Raw genomic sequence first — 19,275 nt, 5'->3', positions numbered from 1 at the left:
TATATATCATAATAGGAAGTAGATGTGGTCTCTGTATACTTACATACCATAAATAGTATATATCATAATAGGAAGTAGATGTGGTCGCTGTATACTTACATACCATAATTAGTATATATCATAATAGGAAGTAGATGTGGTCGCTGTATACTTACATACCATAAATAGTATATATCATAATAGGAAGTAGATGTGGTCTCTATATACGTACATACCATAAATAGTATATATATCACAATAGGAAGTAGATGTGGTCTCTGTATACTTACATACCATAAATAGTATATATCATAATAGGAAGTAGATGTGGTCTCTGTATACTTAATATCATAAATAGTATATATCATAATAGAAAGTAGATGTGGTCTCTGTATACTTACATATCATAAATAGTATATATCATAATAGGAAGTAGATGTGGTCGCTGTATACTTACATACCATAAATAGTATATATCATAATAGGAAGTAGATGTGGTCGCTGTATACTTACATACCATAAATAGTATATATCATAATAGGATGTAGATGTGGTCTCTGTATACTTACATACCATAAATAGTATATATCATAATAGGAAGTAGATGTGGTCTCTGTATACTTACATACCATAAATAGTATATATCATAATAGGAAGTAGATGTGGTCTCTGTACACTTACATACCATAAATAGTATATATCATAATAGGAAGTAGATGTGGTCTCTCTATACTTACATATCATAAATAGTCATAAAAGGCTCTGTCAAAACATACCATATGTGTGTCATATCCCTGGAGACATTGGTGAACCCGTGTACTATTTGTGATATGATGTTAATAGCACGTCAGTCAGTAGTAAAAGTACTGTGAGATATGAAGCATGTGAATCTTAGTGATTTAACCACTGGTTAGTTTTTAGATGGGGATGTCATGCAGTCATTTTTTATTCATTTGATGACCAGATAAGCCCACTGGATATAAGCACCCAGTTTCAGGGGCAACCTGGTAGCACTGCCTGCTTAAGGTACTTGCTCAGACTCACCCAGTGGGTAAAGAGAGGTGGAGGGAATTAACCCCTTTACCATGAGCATAAGGAGCATCTCCTTAACAGCTCAGAGCCTTAATCATTTATGCTAACTGACACACGTTACACAGACAGAACCTGGGATTGTGGCATGATTGACGTTGCTGCATCTCAGGGCCCGGTTGTTCATTTTGGTTCACATCTAGCCTGCTATCTTCATGGAATCAGTGCATCCTTCCTGTACTCCCTTGGATTTTCACCAGGTAGTCTGGTTTCTCCACAGATCTTACAAATATGTTACCAGTAACACAGTCATCTCCCAACTACCTACAAGTGCACATGCTGTGTGGAAGTGAATGCATGTGTGGGCTTGCTGCAGTAGGCTGGCAACCTGTCCAGAATTAGTTTGACTGCCTTGCAGCCACTGAGTGTTGGGGTAAAGGTTGTCATCCCTATGACCCTGAAGTGGATTAGGCAGACAATCAGAGACTGAATCGATAAATGAGAAAGGAATGCAACAGTATTAACTTGTTTTGAATAATGTTATGAAGTAAGAGAATTTTGGAAAAACGAAAGCATAACATGAAGGACTAAACCCAGAACTAGTAATGAAGTATGTATTGCTTGGATTTCATGTCACTGGTTGTCATAACAACCAGCCATTTATTATAGAAATTAAATTTTATTTTACATAACAAAAATGTATGCACTGTATGCACTTCAGATTTATTCATGTCATTGGCTGCTATGCAGCTGTTTACTATCATAAATTAGATTTTTTTTAATAGCACATATGTATACATTTATGATGTAATGGTGAATTGCAAGGGTTTTACTGAAAGAAGAACATGCACCCATGGACTGCATTCAAGCTTTCACATTTGCAGCCTATAAACATCAAGCAGGCAGCATGCAGTATCCAGACACTTAGTGTGTTTAATATTCTTTGCTATAGCATCTTCATAGTCAAAAATGTGTTTTATCTTTGCACTTTTTCTTTTTTCTAGAATGCAGACCTTGCCCGCAAGGATACTTTTCTACTGACAGAATGGATAAATGTAAACCATGGAAAAAGTATGTATTTTTTCACTGTGCTAAAATCCTTTCATAACCCTTAAGTTTATTTTTTTTTCATTGTAAAGCTACATTAAAGCTATACCTAATACCTCATTCTGAACAGAGTAATGAAATAAAGCATACGTTTTCTAATGAGTCTTATATATATATATATATATATATATATATATATATATATATATATATAGATGATATAGATATGAACATTTCTTTATATGCACATAGAGATAAATTTATTTATTTATTTATTTATTTATTTATATTTGTTGACCGGGACTGTCCGACTGGACGTAGGTCCATTTTCAGCGGAGGCCCGGGGAGAAAAGCTCCACAGTAAAATAAACAGACAGTAGCTACATTGGATTACATAGCGATTAACAATTTACATAGCAATTACTTACAACATATTTACAGATGAAGAACATAGTACATCAGTAGACAACTAGAATCTTTATCTGTGAAGTACATAACAGACATTAACAAATGTTACAAGAAGTTCCTGCTGTATAATAAGTACTGGCTTATGAGCATCTGAGCTTGTTATAATCAAGGTAGTCAGTGGAGTGGAAATAAAGGTAGTGGTTGGATGGGGAGGGTGATATTAGAGTGGGAGTTGCAAGGGCATAGCCAGCATGTTTTTAGGTGTGCTTTTAGTAAAGTTTTGAAGTGGGTGCATGATGGTACGGAGGTAATTGTGGGTGGGAGGGAGTTCCATAATTTGGCTATGATGCAAGAGAATAGTGCTTCACCAGCAGAGTTATTGGCTTTAGTGATCTGCAAGTAATTTTTGTTGCTGGATCTTAGTGGTCTGGTGGTGCGATAGGGTTGGAGTAGATTCTGGAGGGATGGGATATTTAGTGGATGATTTACTAGTTTGTGGGCAAGTGAGAGTTGATACCATTGAAGGAGGTGAGGGAGTTCAAGCCAGCCCAGTTCAGCAAGTGAGAGACAGTGGTGACTACAGTAGGATGCCCCTGTGGCGAATTTGGCGATTTTGTTGTAGCAGGTCTCTAGCTTGTTTAAATCGCATTGCCTTAGGTTGGTATATATTGGACAGGCATAAAGTAGGGTGGAGATAAGGTGGGAATTTGCTATTGAAATCTTTGCTGCTTTGGTGAGAAGTTGCTTATTTCTGCATAGCTCTCATAGTTTATTGTGGACTTTTTTATGGTCAAGGATATGTGAATGTCAAATTTTAGTTTGTCTATTTCACTCCTAGCAATTTGGTGTGTTCAATTGGGGATATAGTGGTGTTGTCTTTTGCTGTGATGTTAAAGTGAGAGTTGTTTTGAGTATGTTTGGTGGGTTGGAAGATGAGTAGTTTAGTTTTGTTTGGGTTGAATATTAATTGGGCATCGGATAACCAAGTTTCAATAGAGGAAAAGGCTTCCTGTGTGACTTTTTGCAGTTTGGGTAGGGACTGGGCTGAGCAGATGATGTTTGAGTCATCTGCGTATTGTATGAGTGTGCCATGCTTGGTGGCAGAGGCTAGATTACTTGTGAAAACAAAGAAGAGTAGGAGTCCAAGAATGGATCCTTGGGGACCCCTATAGAGACAGGTAGTTGGGGAGATATGTCATTCTGCCATACAATGGATTGTTGGCGGTCAGACAGGTAACTGAAATCAGTTGGTGACCAATTGTGAGAAGGATAGGTTATTGAGGACAGAGATAAGTTGTTTGTGTGGGACCATGTCAAATGCTTTAGATAGGTCTAGGAAAGTAGCAGAGGAGAAATAGCCATTGTTTTTATGCTGAAGGATAGTGTTAGTAAAGGAGAGTAAGGCAGTGGTGGTGCTATGGTTTGGTCAGAAACCATGCTGAGTATTGGAAAGGAGGTTGTTAGTAAGGAGGTAGTCTGAGACCTGAGAGTGTATGCATCTCTCTAGTATTTTGGAGAGTGGAGAGAGAATAGCTATGGGGCCGTAATTGGTTAGTTCTGTGGAGGGTCCGCCTTTGTGGGGGGGGGCTGCTTACAAGCCAAAGCAGAGTGCTCTCCAGGGGAAAATGAATATTGGCTCAAACAGGTAGACACATACTCAAAGTTAACTTTAGCTGTTTGCAGACAGTTCAGACCCGGACTGCGCTTTTCTTATAAGAATGACAAAGGTGGTACTGCAGTTGAATACTTAAGAGTAGTGTTAGGTTCAAAGTTAACTTTAGCTGTTTGCAGACAGTTCAGACCCGGACTGCGCTTTTCTTATAAGAATGACAAAGGTGGTACCGCAGTTGAATACTTAAGAGTGGTGCTAGGTTGTATATGCAGGAAAATGTCTTGAACCAACAACTAGTATATGCATATAGAGATAAATAGACAAAGGTACATGTAAGATATAATATATGTAGGAATCACATCTTTATACCATTGTACTAAATAATAGGGATTAACAGGTTTATCTAGAAAACAACACAAAACATTTCCAGCTTTAACCCAGGAATGTACATTACTAACCTATCATCTATTAACTGGAACTTCCTAAAAATCCTCCCCATAGATAATGCTGTAAATGAATTCAATATAACCTTCCTGAATATCCTAAACAGGAAGGAAGAAACTAAAAGCAAATAATATAATTTGACTACCCTAAAAAAGAGTAGAATGCTAACGCAGGATAAAGATCAAGCATGGAAAGAATATGGCAGAAATATAAATCACCACAACATCTTGAAAACTGCAGAATGCTTCACCATCATACTGAAAAGCAAATTAATGGAGACAAAAAACTACACAATAATAACTTTCAGAATAATAGCAAACACAACCCTAATAAATTCTGGGCAGCCATTAAATAAATCTCGTATCCGGACATAAATTCAACCCTAACCCCTCTCCCAATAACTCATTACTTGAAACCACAACACAATTCAACTCTTATTTCATAGACAGTGTAACATCTTTAACTAGGGATTACTCAACAAAGATGTATCACCACATCCACTTTCACCTTCAAACTTGTGCCCACATCCTATATAAAACTCCTCTTAAACAAACTCAAACCAAGCTCTACTTCAGCTGATGACTTTCCAAGTAAGTAGCAGAAAACAGCAACCGACAGCATTGCCTACCCTGTGTTAATGCATATGAATAGGTCACTCCAGGAATCCCACATTACCTCTCACTGGAACAAGTCACACATTATCCCTCTGTACAAAGGAAGAAATTCAATAGACATTGCTAACTTTAGACCTACAGCAATCTTATCCCCCCCCCTTAAAAATACTTGAAAAATGTATTCAAAAAGAATTGTTAATCTATCTCCTGCAGGAAGACTTGGCTAGGCTTAGAAAGCCCCCATCCCCTGGGTCATTAGCCTAGTAACAATATATGAATCTATGAAAACAATTCTGCATTTTAATTGTAGTGTTTATTAGTTGGCTTTCAATGGAGCAGAGGGGGCTGAATGTAGAAGGTTATAATCAAGTCTCTGACTGTAATCAAGATTTTCAGTTTATTTATTCATGTATTTATTTATTGATTGCTTGATTGATTGACTGATTGCCTTTTGTTTACTGGGAAAGTCTGAGTGGGCAGAAGTCCCATCTTCAGCGAAGGCCCTGGGAGAAAAAAGCTTCATATACACTACATTTCTACAATGAACAAGAGTAAAAACATATGAAGTTAACTTTGTTTTGCAATACATTGGGAGCTTTAGCTGCCCCACTGTACTTCCAGTTAAAAAAAATTGCAAAAAGTAATATCCAACAGCTTTTAAAGTTGTTGAATGATAAATGGCTAGGTTCATATGCTCATGGATTAGTATTAGGCTAACTGCCCTTGTTGACTTTTTTAAATTTAGCCAGTTACCCCCTATTAGGATCAAACCCTCCACCCTGAGCCTGTAAACACCTTAACCATTATGGCAACCTCCCACCACAGGCTAATATGTGACTGCTTAGAATCTACCTGTCATTTGTACCAACTTCTCAACTAATCATAATTTTTGGGGACATTTCCGAATCTATCTCAAAATTTTTAACTTTGACCTCATAAAATATGTGATTTTTCAGAGAGAGTGGTGGTTTACAGTCAGCAAACAATAGCAATCATTAAATGTGTGGGCTTGTTTTAATTCAGAAAATATATGTATTTTTCTGTGAACTTTTCTATTAGGAACGCTAGTATTTAAAAATTGTCCCTGATCTGAGATATTGTCTCTGATTATTTTTGATTCTGGAAACAAGAGTTTGAGAGCTGTAATGTGAGATGTGTTACAGCTTTTAAAGCTGTTAGTTGGTTTCCCATACCAATTCATGATGGCTGTAGTGTGAGTGGGTATGTTAGGGTGAGCACTGTTCAGTTACAACAGTAATGATACCGACCACGTTATAACAACCTTCTTGTAGCTAGGGTCTTACACTTTAACAAAGGGATTTTTAACTTCAGTTTTAGAGAGAAATTAAGTGTAATCCATGTATTATAACATTATTATTATTATAGACAAGAAATGATCATTTTCACTTCTGAATAATGTTACTGCCTGGATTTTTGAATATATTAATCAACCTGCACAATTTTATTTGGTTTTGTGTGTATTATTTTAGTCTGCTACTTTCACACTGTTTGGATTCAAAGAACCTTTTTTGTGAAAATAGGATTGTCTCAGTGTGCCCTTGCCTGATCAGTAACAATATAATCATTAAAATAAAAAGTTAAAGATATAAATATTTCGTGCTGTAAGCAGAGGATGCACAAGTAAGTGGGATAGATGGCCTTTTCAACTACTTGTGTATTTTATTTATCTGTTTTATTTATTCCATTTGTTAACCAGGATTGTCCGACCAAGATGTAGTAGCCCTTTTACAGTAGAGGCCAGGGAAATATTACAACAAAACCACAGATTGCCAAAATCCTTTCCCTATAAAACGAACCACTTGGCCACCATTTAAAAAAACTAAACGGACCAAAGTTAATCCCACCCAAGTGGGGTGCTTAGCCCCCACACCTGCTTACTTAAATATACCAATTCCAAGATCGCACTACAATGAAGAAAGGGCAAAGTTCACCATGGTGGCCAAGTGGTTCCTTTCACAGGGAAAGGATTTCGGCAGTCCTTGGTTTCATTGTAATAGCATTTCGGAGAAGTGGAGTCGGCCAACTGGGTTTTGTTGAAATATTATTTTGGCGATTCAACGTAGACCCATATAAATATATATGTGTGTGTGTGTGTGTGTGTGTGTGTGTGTGTGTGTGTGTGTGTGTGTGTGTGTGTGTGTGTATGTGTGTGTAGATATATATGTATATACAAATCTACAGCAGTATGGATATGGGGAGATGTTAGCACAGGATAGCATTTGGCATGTATAATATCAGGTGTAAGGAAAACATACAGTATGAATTATGCAACAAATAGACAAGATAGAAATTAAAATAGAAAAAAGGTTTAATGGGGCAATATATAATTAAGTATTAGTATGTTTCTGAATGGGATGCAAGGAACATGTTAATTTAGACAAAAGGTTTATGGAGACTAGTGTGTCTGTATGTTGACACAGATATTTATTTTATTTATTCTTTGTTGACCAGGTTAGTCCCACTAAGCTAGTGAACTCTTTTCAGTGGAGACCTGAGTTAGTATTTATACTATTAGGGGGAATTTGGCCAGGGCATCAGGAAATTTACCCCCTACTCTTTTCAATTGGTGTGACAGGTTATTTTACATCCACCTAAGTTACCTCCAACTCAGGCAGATGGGACCTCAGTTTAATGTCTCACATGATGGATGACACACTCAGTAGTGCAGCACCCCCCTTATGCTGCACTGCAGAGCTAACAATCCATCTTCCTGGTGGGGGAACAAAACCCACAGCCTTCTACACCAATGGTTAGTTCATAGGCTCATAGGAGTTTACTAGGCTAATGGCCCTAGAGCCCTTACAAGCCTAGCCATATTTATCCTGTGTTGCCCCAATTGTCAGTGGTTAGGTGAGTGAAGTTCACAGAGGTAAGGCTCTATGGTAGTTAATAATGATGTCCTCTGTCCAGAAGTGAATTTGCAATCACCCATCCATTGATCTAGGTTGCTTTTGAAGAGGCTCAGGGAGGGGCTCTGCTTCACGTGAAATGGAAGCTTGTTACAGAGAAGTGGCAATCTCTGGAACATGTATCTATCTTTCCAGCATGACCTGTTTATATCAGAGTCTAGGTTAAGATCTCTGTAGCAAGTGACCCTGCTACAGTTTGATTTATGAATGTGTACCATTTCCATCAGGGCCGGGTCAGAGACCGCCATGTAAGCCAGGCATAGGTCACCTCTTAGCAATTTGTAGAATCTGTAGGAGACAAAATACAGTGACAAGGCTTTCAGTCTTTCTGCATAAGACTTGTTTTGTGTACCCTATCATTTCTTGGTGAAAAACCTTTGTGGTCTGTCCAGTTGTTGCCGGTGTCTGGTGAGGTAATGCAAAAGGGAGCATTGTACTCAATTATAAGTCTGATGAGAGCCGAGTATAATGGGATTATAACACCCTTAGATCTAGATGCGATGCCTTTACTTATAAGATGTGCCACATAGAAGGATTTCCTTGCTACTGTGGGTACGTGGTGGTCAAAGTTCAGACTGATAGCAACCTGAGTACACAGATCATGAATCACTGGGTCTATACTTAGGGTGGTGCTGTCTATAATGTAATTAGCAGGGATGTCAGCTTTCCCAAAGGGAATAATAATGCATTTTTTGCATTTAGCTTTAATCCATGGCTTTGGCACCAGTCATTTGTCTGTGTTAACCCTGTCTGCAGTACATTAAAATTGTTGGGGGACTAAGCAGTTGCTCCCAATTTGCAATCATCAGTAAACTTGGTCAGCCACAGACTGTCCAAGTTTGCCTAGACTTCTGAGAAATAAATTCCAAACAGTAGGGGGGCCCAGCACGGAATCCTGTGATATTTTTGCTAGAGGTGAAGTCACCTACTTTCACAGAATGTGTCCTGTCGGTGAGCCAGTTGGCTATCCATCTGGTAATGTATGGGTTATTTCCCAAATGGGAGAGTTTCTCTGTAATACCTGAGTGGGGGATTGTGTCAAGGTATTATAGAGAAACTCTCCTAGCTGGGAATTAACCCCTACATTACCAGATGGGTAGCCAACTGGCTCACCGACAGGACACAAACTGTCAAAGTGGGTGACTTCATCTCTAGCAAAAGACCAGTCAACAGTGGGCTACATACTGAGCCAGAGACAATATAAAATATGGGTATAAACAGTTGAATGAGAAAATATGTTGAGTCATTAGTTTAGTATGTGTGAAAGACTGTGTGTTTAGGGAGTTCCAGGTATGTGTGAAATCGTTTTTTATTTAACTGAAAAATATTCTACTGTTTTGTTCTTGTCATAAATGTGTTGGTAATGAATTCCTTAGTTAGTTAGCAAATGAATGTCAGCAGAGCAGTTTTTAATTACTATGACCTTTGTGGAAACTGTGCTGCATGCTTGAAAACAGGCAATAAATGATTCTGCTACAGGTGCTTTTCTGCCTCCTCCAAAATTATTTATATTATGCATTCACAGCTACTGCCCATATATGTCAAGCAGAGTGCCTCTTTGGCCCTCTTCAAAAGGAACTTTGATGACTGGATGGGAGATAGGAAATTCATCCTGGGGATCATGTCAGTTGCCCTGCTAGACAGGGGTCCAGGGAATTAAATACTGTGGGAAGAAATAGCCAGGGAATTGTTATGACTAGGCTTGTATAGGCCCTAGGGCCGATAGCCTAGTACCAACCTATGAACCTATAATAGCACATGTGACATAGTTGTATCTTTTCAAGCACCTAGCACAGTTTCCAGCCAATGACACATTTTATCTTTCTGATTGTTATGATAGTCAGATTATTTTTATATGCACAGTTACTACCTGTCTCTTATGCTTGTCACCCTAAAACTGCATGGATAAATAAATAAATTATCCTACATAATTATTACTGTTAAAATATTTGTGGTGTCTGGAACTGTAGTGGTAAACTAAATGTGATGTTTTACATTGAATGAGATTTTTAGAAACTGAGTGACTAATTAAGAATCCAGTAAACTGTAACAATACATGCAATTCATGTTCCTTGATTTTTCATTCAGTTGCACAGAAAGTGGTCAGCCAGTAAAACAGCACGGAACAGCTGTTCAAGATGCAGTCTGTGGCAGTCCTTCTCCTAGCACTTCAACCAGCAGAGCTGTGCCAGTTAAATCACTGTCTACAAGCACTACAGTACCTCAGCTATCACAAATACCAAATTTAATGAGTCTTATTACATCAGCAAGGACAGTACAAATGCCAGATGCAGGTATTGGTTAAATTATATTTTGCAAGATCTGTACTGTTTATGGTGGTCTAGGCAACTGTTTTGTGCACTATATGGCACGTTAGTGATAGCAAGGTATAACTTTTGTGCATGTGTGTCCAGACTCAGGGATGACTGAAGTATTTTACAGCTGCTGATCTGTTAGTGAGAATAACAGCCTGGACAGGGGTGGACTTGAAATTTCAATGCAGCAGATGACAAAGATCTCATTCCTACTCTGTCTTTTACTATAAACTCCTTGTCTGGTGGCAAGGTTGTAAAAATATTGTGGCCTGGGGGTTGAGTTGAGGACAAAGTTAACATAGGGTGTCAGCTTAGAATCTCAGTCCACATAGCCAAGGCCATACTTATAGAAGTTAGCTGTCTTCCGCGGAGGTGAAGAAGATGAATATGGGTGTATTTGTCACAGCTTTTGATAATACGCTTGTCAGAGGAGAAAAGAATGACCCAAAGCTTTGTCTCCTTCTCCAGTGTATATTGTTACTTTCACTTATTTCTTCCTTGGCAGAGCCAAAAAATGAACCATGTGGTCCATTACCAAATGGTAAATAAAAAATAAAATGCATTAAGGCATTACAATGCATATAGGACTAGAGGCCAGGCCAGCTAGAGATCACAAGCCTCAACATTTCTCCAGTGGAGGGATCATCTAGTGGGAAACTCTAGGGAGACATCTACTCAGTCTAAGACATATGCCTCTGCATCCCCTGATTTTCATCCCCCCTACAGTTCCATGAAGAATGTGGCCATGCACAGATGAATTGTGGGGTGAAGCATGAAGTATGCACATGTCAAACATTCCATGACAGGGAGCCAGTGATGAAGCATGCACATGCCAAACATTCCATGACAGGGAGCCAGTGATGCAGCATGCACATCCCAAACATTCCATGACAGGGAGCCAGTGATGAAGCATGCACATGCCAAACATTCCATGACAGGGAGCCAGTGATGAAGCATGCACATGCCAAACATTCCATGACAGGGTGCCAGTGATGAAGCATGCACATGCCAAACATTCCATGACAGGGAGCCAGTGATGAAGCATGCACATGCCAAACATTCCATAACAGGGAGCCAGTGATGAAGCATGCACATGCCAAACATTCCATGGCAGGGAGCCAGTGATGAAGCATGCACATGCCAAACATTCCATGACAGGGTGCCAGTGATGAAGCATGCGCATGCCAAACATTCCATGACAGGGAGCCAGTGATGAAGCATGCACATGCCAAACATTCCACGACAGGGTGCCAGTGATGAAGCATGCACATGCCAAACATTCCATGACAGGGAGCCAGTGATGAAGCATGCACATGCCAAACATTCCATGGCAGGGAGCCAGTGGCTGGAGAAACACCTTGTAATGGTGATTTAGGGACTTAAGGGACCTGCATGAAGCTTGGTGTGGGTATCAGACCACATTCATTAATGGGTGGGTACATTTTTCCACTCACTTAGACAGGTTCTAGCAGACTTCTACCTGAAGTCCTGGCCCTGAACTGTGGACACTGATGAGGGATGACACAATATAACTTGCTCAGTCTTGGCCATCTAGCTCTGCTGAACAAAGGTAATAGCTGGGGGGGGGGGGGGTTGAGAGAAGAACTCTTGGTCAGTACAAGTCAAGACAGATTTGATGTCAGACAGAACTCCCCTGAACCAGTGATGGAAAACTCCAAGAATGGAATAATCTAGTATTCTAAAATGGGTAACTCTCATTTAACTTAAGTCACTTACCCCACTGAAAACAGAGATACACAAAAACATGAGAATCCATAGTGGGTTCAAGGAGGAAGCTTCAAGGGCAATACAAGGAAGCACGTTTATAAAAAAGGGTGTGGTCTTTTCAAACACTTTCTGTGAAGTGGGTAACATCAAAAATAGTGACAGATTATTTGGCATTTGTTGACAGGGCAAGTCGGACTGGGTACAGGTACCCATTTTCACAGGAGACCCAGGCAGAAAACCCCCACCTAGTACAGCAATTATTTAAATGCAATAGTAAAACAAGATACAATTGAAACATGGGTACAAAGATTTATACAGTCATATTTATTTATTTATTTTATTTTACATTTGTTGACCGGGCTAGTCTGGCTGGATACATGTCCATTTTCAGCAGTGGCCTGAGGAGAAAAGCTCCACTATATACTAGTAAATCATAAAAGAACATGAAAACAGCACAGTAAGATAACAAATTATAGGCATGTAAAGAACTATTAACATAGTAACAGAACAGAAGCAAGTTCAACAAAATCTAAAATACAGTGAGGATTCCTAATCCCATATTCTTTACAAGGCAAGAATATTAAAGTTGAAGAGAGAGGGAGAGAATAGTGACTCGCCCAAGAGTCTGTATAATCTGTACAGTATTAACAATAATGATAAACATTTAGTACCAGGGCACTAGTTATAAAGAAACAGTTAGCACATCGGGGAGCAGGATAAGGTTTAAATAAATGGAGAGATGACTGGTTGCAGTAATATATCAAGTAGAACGAAAAAAAAGTATTACACTGCACATATAGTATTACATATACATATACATATAGTATTACACTAAGGCTAATGAGTATATCTAGTATTTTACAGTCATATGAATAGTTCTAAATAAGCTAGTATTGACAGTTAGTATTAATAGAGATAGTGATATAAAGAAAGTTTGTATGACAGAGGTACGTAGAAGTTAGGGTATAAGATAGAAAGAAGTCTGAGACAGCAAAATGGCTGGAGAGGAAGAGTGTAGGTATGTACATGGAAGAAGTTGGACATAGTCAAAGAAGATTTAGAGATTACAAGGATTACAGAGCTAAGAAAAAATGTTAGGACATTGAAGAACAGGTGCTGAGCCAACAGTCTGAGAGATGCTCTTTTAGCAGATACTTAAAGGTGTGGTGTTGTGGTATACACCTGATGGATGTAGGCATTCTGTTGTACCATTTGGCTGCACATCTGAAATACAGACAGAGTCCACTAGATCTAGTAGATTTTTTCTGTCATCAAAATCTATATTTTGTAATTTAGCAGGTCACTAATCAATAGACAACGCTGTCTATGTGTCATGGATTCAGCCTTAACAGCTTGTTTGCACAAGGAGCTGTTCTACATAAATAAGTCACCACTTTTTAATTTCTAGCTTTAGAATCTGATGATCCAGCTTCCCAAGATTGCTGCAAACAGTGCATAGTTACAAATTCTCAATGCACTCAGCTATTCATCTGGAAGCACAGAAACAGATTCTGACTGCAGAATGAAAAATTTGTAGATTTCTCTGCCTTTTGTATAAGCTCCAGCACCTACACAACCAACAGTTTATTTTTCTTTCCATCCCACCGTAAAAGATTACCTTATATCTTTCTAAAAAAATTCTCAACTCCCATGTTTTAACATTACATTTCCAGGAAGGGTGTTCCACTCAATCAACTCCCTCTAGTGTGAAAACATATTTCTACAGACTGTATTTGCACAGACTGCTCAGAGGTGACCTGTGTCTGGCATACAAGGCCATCTCAGACTCAGTCTTGATGGAGTTGCTGCATATCTGTAAGTCAAACTCCACTCATGCAACCCACACGCAAAGCCTCAACCTGGTCTGTGACATTAATAGAACTTGTTGGTGGAATAGATTTGTGTTCCAAAAGCACAAATCCCTCTCCATGTCAAACAGAGTACCTCACTAGCCCTCTTTAAGAGGAACCTGGAAGACTGGATAGGAAACAGAAAATACACCCCTGGGATCTCACCTGTGTACTTACTGGACAGGGGATACAGGTGCTGACTTTGTGGGAATATGGGCAAAATTCTAGGCTAGTCTTATAAGGGCCTCCAGGCCAATATCCTAGTATCATCCGATGAACCTATGAACCTACTGACCAGTCTGGAATGAGGAGACAAAACATACATACATAAATAAATAAAGATATTTAATCTGCAAAGGAGCAGTGGCTTTTGTCTGTTTTTTTTTTTGTTTGTTTGTTTTCATGTAGTTATGGATTCCCATTAGCAGTTATAAGTAAAACATAGATGAGAAAAAATGCCCAAACCAGCCAAAGGTTGCCCAGCATGATAAAAATAAATATGACCAAACCAATGAACCAAGCGTCCACCAACGCTGTTATCATACAGGACTTTTATTAATAACACACAGGATAAGCACTTTTACACAAAATAGTGCTTCATCAGATACATTAATATAAAAAAATCTAAAAGCCATTTATATAATAAATAGCAAAGGCAAACAGCCAATTAAAACCATTCATTAATTTACTGATGTGATCTATGTTTTTTCAATATAGGCTTTGAAGGTATAGCAGTATTAATGCCCGGAGATTTATCTGCCAGCAGCCTAATAATCCATTTAGTTTCTGCAAATTCTAACTTATTATTAAAATCTCGACCCCTCTTGCTCATAGGTACTATTTGTAGTACCATAAACTGAAAATTATGGCCGGGATACATAGAAATATGCTTGGCTAGTGCATTCAGCATATTATTGTGTCTGATACCACCCTGGCACTGTAGAATATACACCAAATCTAAAGATGTGATCTGTGTGGCTAAATGCAGACAGTGCACTTCCTTCTATGTAGGGAAGACTTTAAGGATGCTGAAAGAGCATATTCTACAGCACCAGGGTGGTATCAGACTCAATAATATGCTGAATGTACTAGCCAAGCATATTTCTATGTATCCCGGCCATAATTTTCAGTTTATGGTTCTACAGATAGTACATATGAGCAAGAGGGGTGGAGATTTTAATAATAGGTTAGAACTTGCAGAAACTAAATGGATTATTAGGCTGCAGGCAGATAAAACTCCAGGAATTAATGCTGCTATACCTTTAAAGCCTATATTGAAAAAATGTAGATCACATCAGTAAATTAATGTTTGTTTGTCTTTTGGCTTTTCTCGGTTAGGGGTCGCCACAGCAGAATTCCAGTCAGCTAATGATTGGCAGTAGATTTTCACGAACGCCGAGGTACCAGCTCGACGTTCAACCTTCAACGAAGGCACGCCCATTTACGCATGTCTTTCAAATGCCCACCCAATCGCGGGGAGGACATGCAGACTCCACACAGAAGGCACTCCCCGCACTCCAGCCGAGAATCGAACGGGGGAACCTCTTGCTGTGAGGCAACAATGCTACCGCTGCACCACCACGGATCACATCAGTAAATTAATGAATGGTTTTAATTGGTTGTTTGCCTTTCCTGTTTTATTCTATAAATGACTTTTAGATTTTTTTATATTCATGTATCTGATGAAGGACTATTTTGTGTGAAAGCGCTTATCCTGTGTGTTATTAATAAAAGTCCTGTATGATAACAGCTTTGGTGCACGCTTGGTTCGTTGGTTTGGTCATAAGTAAAACATAAGAATTATTTTACTCATACAAATGCTCCTTATGGTATACAGCTTTCTGATGTTTGGAAATAATTCCATAGCACTTAGATAAGTCATGCCACAGAAAACAGAGGAGCAGATGTTCTCCTCTTATTTTCATGTTATGCTTTTTCTGAAAGCTAGTAGATACTTAGACTCTGAACTCCTTTGATACACTTAAAAGTTTATGTCATTTTCTTCATTATTCAAGACTCTACAAGATAACCAGTTGAAATCTCCCTCGCTCTTCTCTCAGTCTTTGTGTGGATTGTGGTATAGTACATTGGAAGTATGTGTTATAGTCATCTGAACTGCTTCCCTCTTGTCTTCATTCTTACAAAGGCGAAGATTTTAAAACTGCATATAATCTGATATTTAGGGTCTTGCCATATGTGTATAATAGTGGATTATAACTTCTGTATTGCTGATGGATTTTAAGTATTCCCACATCCTTTCCTCATATTTTAGCTTAACGCCAGAATATATAAAAAGTGAAACTATTTTTTTTCACTTTTGCTCTTCTTCATCCCCAATCTCTGGTTTACTGCTTTCCCGAGTCTTTGCTTCCCAGATCCAATAGTATTCTTTTTTTAATGTTGTTCACGTTTGCTTTTTGTTTGCATTGAATTTAAGCTGCCATGTTTTAAATAATCTGTCCTGTCTTATAGAGTCTCTTTGCGTTTCCTGAGCAGCAGAGCTTGATGTGTTATGCAAACCTTCCCCAATTCAAGAGGATCAGCAAAGGATGTAAGGAGTAAGGGGCTACAGAAGTGACTGTGTAGGACAGGAACATGCTTTATTTACTTGAAGAACTTTTAAAAAACATGCTTCTATTATGATCATTGGAGTTTTATGAACAAACAATATACCAAATGAGATGCTAGTCTTAAATTGCTGAAATTGGTATACATGAAAAATGCAATAAATAGTACCAATAAAGTCCAAATGAATAAAAGAACAGAAAACGCAAAATGGCTTCCCATATACAAAGCTATAGAGCAATAGTTATGGTACTGCGAGGGGACACACCTAGAAACCTCTAGAAAAAAAAATTTGGGTGATGAGAAAGTGAAGAAAAAAGCCCTGGGGAGTGATGCATAGCCAGCATAAAATGAAATGAGACTAACAGTGGGGAAACATAGTTATTCTTCTGGATAGTGAGTTCAGGTGTCGTCCCCCAGCAGCTGGGAAGATCAAATCCATCAATAATATTAGACCTGTTCCTCTTTTATGTTCCCTGAGAAATCACTGGAAAAACATCTCATTGTGTTGGTTGCACTTTGACAGACAGAGCTCTTAGGGATGGACTAGGAAAACATTTTGGTTTGTTTGCAGAGAACCAATAAAGCGTTAGACCAAACATCTTATTTTCTTTTGTTTTAGAATTAAACTAGAGTAATAACAATTTACCCAAGTTTTGTAATTTCCACTGATTTGCATCTGATTTCTGATCTATACCTCTAACATTCCCCTGTAGGAGATCGAGTGATTACTCAAGCAATTGATGCAGGATTAAACAAGGACATTAAGGACTCAACTGATGCAGGTAGGAAACAGGGTGATAGTAATTCATGCACATGTGGTGGCAAGTCTGAGCTATAAGTGGCATAATTAACATTGCTATTAACTGTGGGTAAAAAACAAAACTTTTCACCAGAAAACACTTCCCTTCCTGCAGTCGTTTACTTCTGTATGTATTTATTCATCTGTTAGCTGGATGGGTGTGCTGGGCTAAAGGGTTATTTTTAATCATGACACAGACCTGAGGCAATGCACAGCAGTAGCATTCATCATAGTACAATTGTCTGAAAAAACGAGTAAGTAACTACACTGTACATGCTACATAGAGTGGCAGACAATAAGCCAGTGGTCAAGTGTACAGTACATTCCACTTCACCAACTGAATATTCATAAAATGATATCACTCTGCTTGAGATACCCTTTGTACCAGGCTCAACATTTATAGAAAGCACTACTGATTACAAAAAGACTAAGGACACAAAAGGGCAAAGACCCCTGCCTCAGTTGAGTCTGTAGGCTTACTCCATAAAATCTATTTTAAATACCTTGAATTATAATGATGTGAATTTTCTTTCATTTGGCCCAGCTATTGATGACGGAACTTTTGCTGCTATATGCAGTATATAAAGGGCCGTACGCACAAATACTATTAAAACTGCAGTCTAGACACTGCAGTATGGTTGAGGATAGACTACTCTGGTGAGGGGTTGGGGATATAAAGGGTCAGAGAGTGCTTTGCTGTTTAGGAGATTTATGAAAAGGAAAGTGGGGTATCTAACTGAGGGGGGGGTGCCAGAAAGTGTCGGGAAGCCAGAATGAAGGAAGCAAGTTAAGTATGTCAAACTGTAGCAAAGTAATGAGGAAGCAGGTGAAAAATAGGACAGAATAATAAGAGAATAATAAGAGAATAATAAGAGAATGCTTTTGGCTGCTACGGATGTATTTAATGAGTAGGTGACACATTAATGCGGTAAACAGATGCTCTGGGAAGGAGAAGAATCAAACGCTAAGCGTAAGCTTCGCACAGCGACGAACAGCTTTATTTTATATATTCATTTCATAACTGGGGAGGACCCTGAAGCACTAGTGCATCATAATTCAGTAGCACTGTTTGATTAAAAGATTTTCTGAGAATCACATAGATCACAAGTGTTGATTGAGGAGACCAAACCAACCACATTATAAAACTGTAGCAGCCTGTAGTATTAAGTCAGCGAGATAAACTAACCAAAGATGAAAAGGATGTAGTATGTGGGAACGAACCGAGAAGGAAAGTTGGTGGGCGGTAAGGTACGACAGTGGAAGGTACGGTAAGGGAAGAAGAGGAGGGTGAATCTAAGGATGACTGGAGTACATAGAGACAGTGTGGAACAACTGCACCTCTGTTTTGAGATATGAGTACTAAGCTTGTGAGAAACAGAAAGTTCCTTTGGTGCTGGTGGCTGGCAGTTTCACTGAAGTAGTTCATTAGTAAATAAGCATAAATGTAGCAGTGCCATAAGTTGTATGGTCAGCTATTAACTTTTGCTATGATGCTTCAGAGAGATATCTGTGTGACTTGGCATTAACTTTTGCTGTGATGCTTCAGATGGATATCTGTGTGACTTGGCAGAGTGATGAAACTGCACATCTAATTTATCACATTGGAGAGGAGCGTGGAGTTGTTTCCTTAAGTAGGGAAGAACAGTACATAAGATAGAAGAGGTCACTTAAGGTTAATCATCTGTGAACTGAGGGGGTGGAGCTAGGAAATAAACCTTCTATTTAAGAGGTAAAATAAAACATTTCAGAGCTTTATTGGAAAGGCTCACCAGGACTCTGCTACACTTTGCTGTGAGAGAAAGGTTGGTTTGCTTTTTATTTGTTGTATTTTGTATTGGTGTATTGCCTTTTTATATTTTGAGTTCTGTGATTTGTTTTCTTTACCTTGTGTTTTGCTTGTGTTCTGCTTTTAACTGCATATTAAAACTTCAAAAGACACCACAGCTCTGTTT

At 38.6% G+C, this 19,275-nt stretch overlaps 1 protein-coding gene across 1 annotated transcript in view; it reads left to right on the top strand.

Annotated features, from left to right (window-relative positions):
* Positions 1-18,980, top strand: part of LOC122795003 (tumor necrosis factor receptor superfamily member 9-like) — a 126,334-nt gene extending 107,354 nt beyond the window's left edge. Inside the window, exons 4-7 of the mRNA XM_044063589.1 lie at positions 2,013-2,079; positions 10,152-10,357; positions 17,238-17,306; positions 18,823-18,980. Of these exons, the coding sequence (XP_043919524.1) occupies positions 2,013-2,079; positions 10,152-10,357; positions 17,238-17,306; positions 18,823-18,980 (500 nt within the window). The remainder of the gene's footprint in view (positions 1-2,012; positions 2,080-10,151; positions 10,358-17,237; positions 17,307-18,822) is intronic.
* The last annotated feature ends 295 nt before the right edge of the window (positions 18,981-19,275 follow it).

This window comes from Protopterus annectens, chromosome 2.part1, assembly GCF_019279795.1.
Source record: "Protopterus annectens isolate FY-2018-M chromosome 2.part1, PAN1.0, whole genome shotgun sequence".
Taxonomy (NCBI): Eukaryota; Metazoa; Chordata; order Ceratodontiformes; family Protopteridae; genus Protopterus; species Protopterus annectens.
Note: the sequence above shows the minus strand (reverse complement) of the source record. Positions and strands in the feature narration are given on the sequence as shown.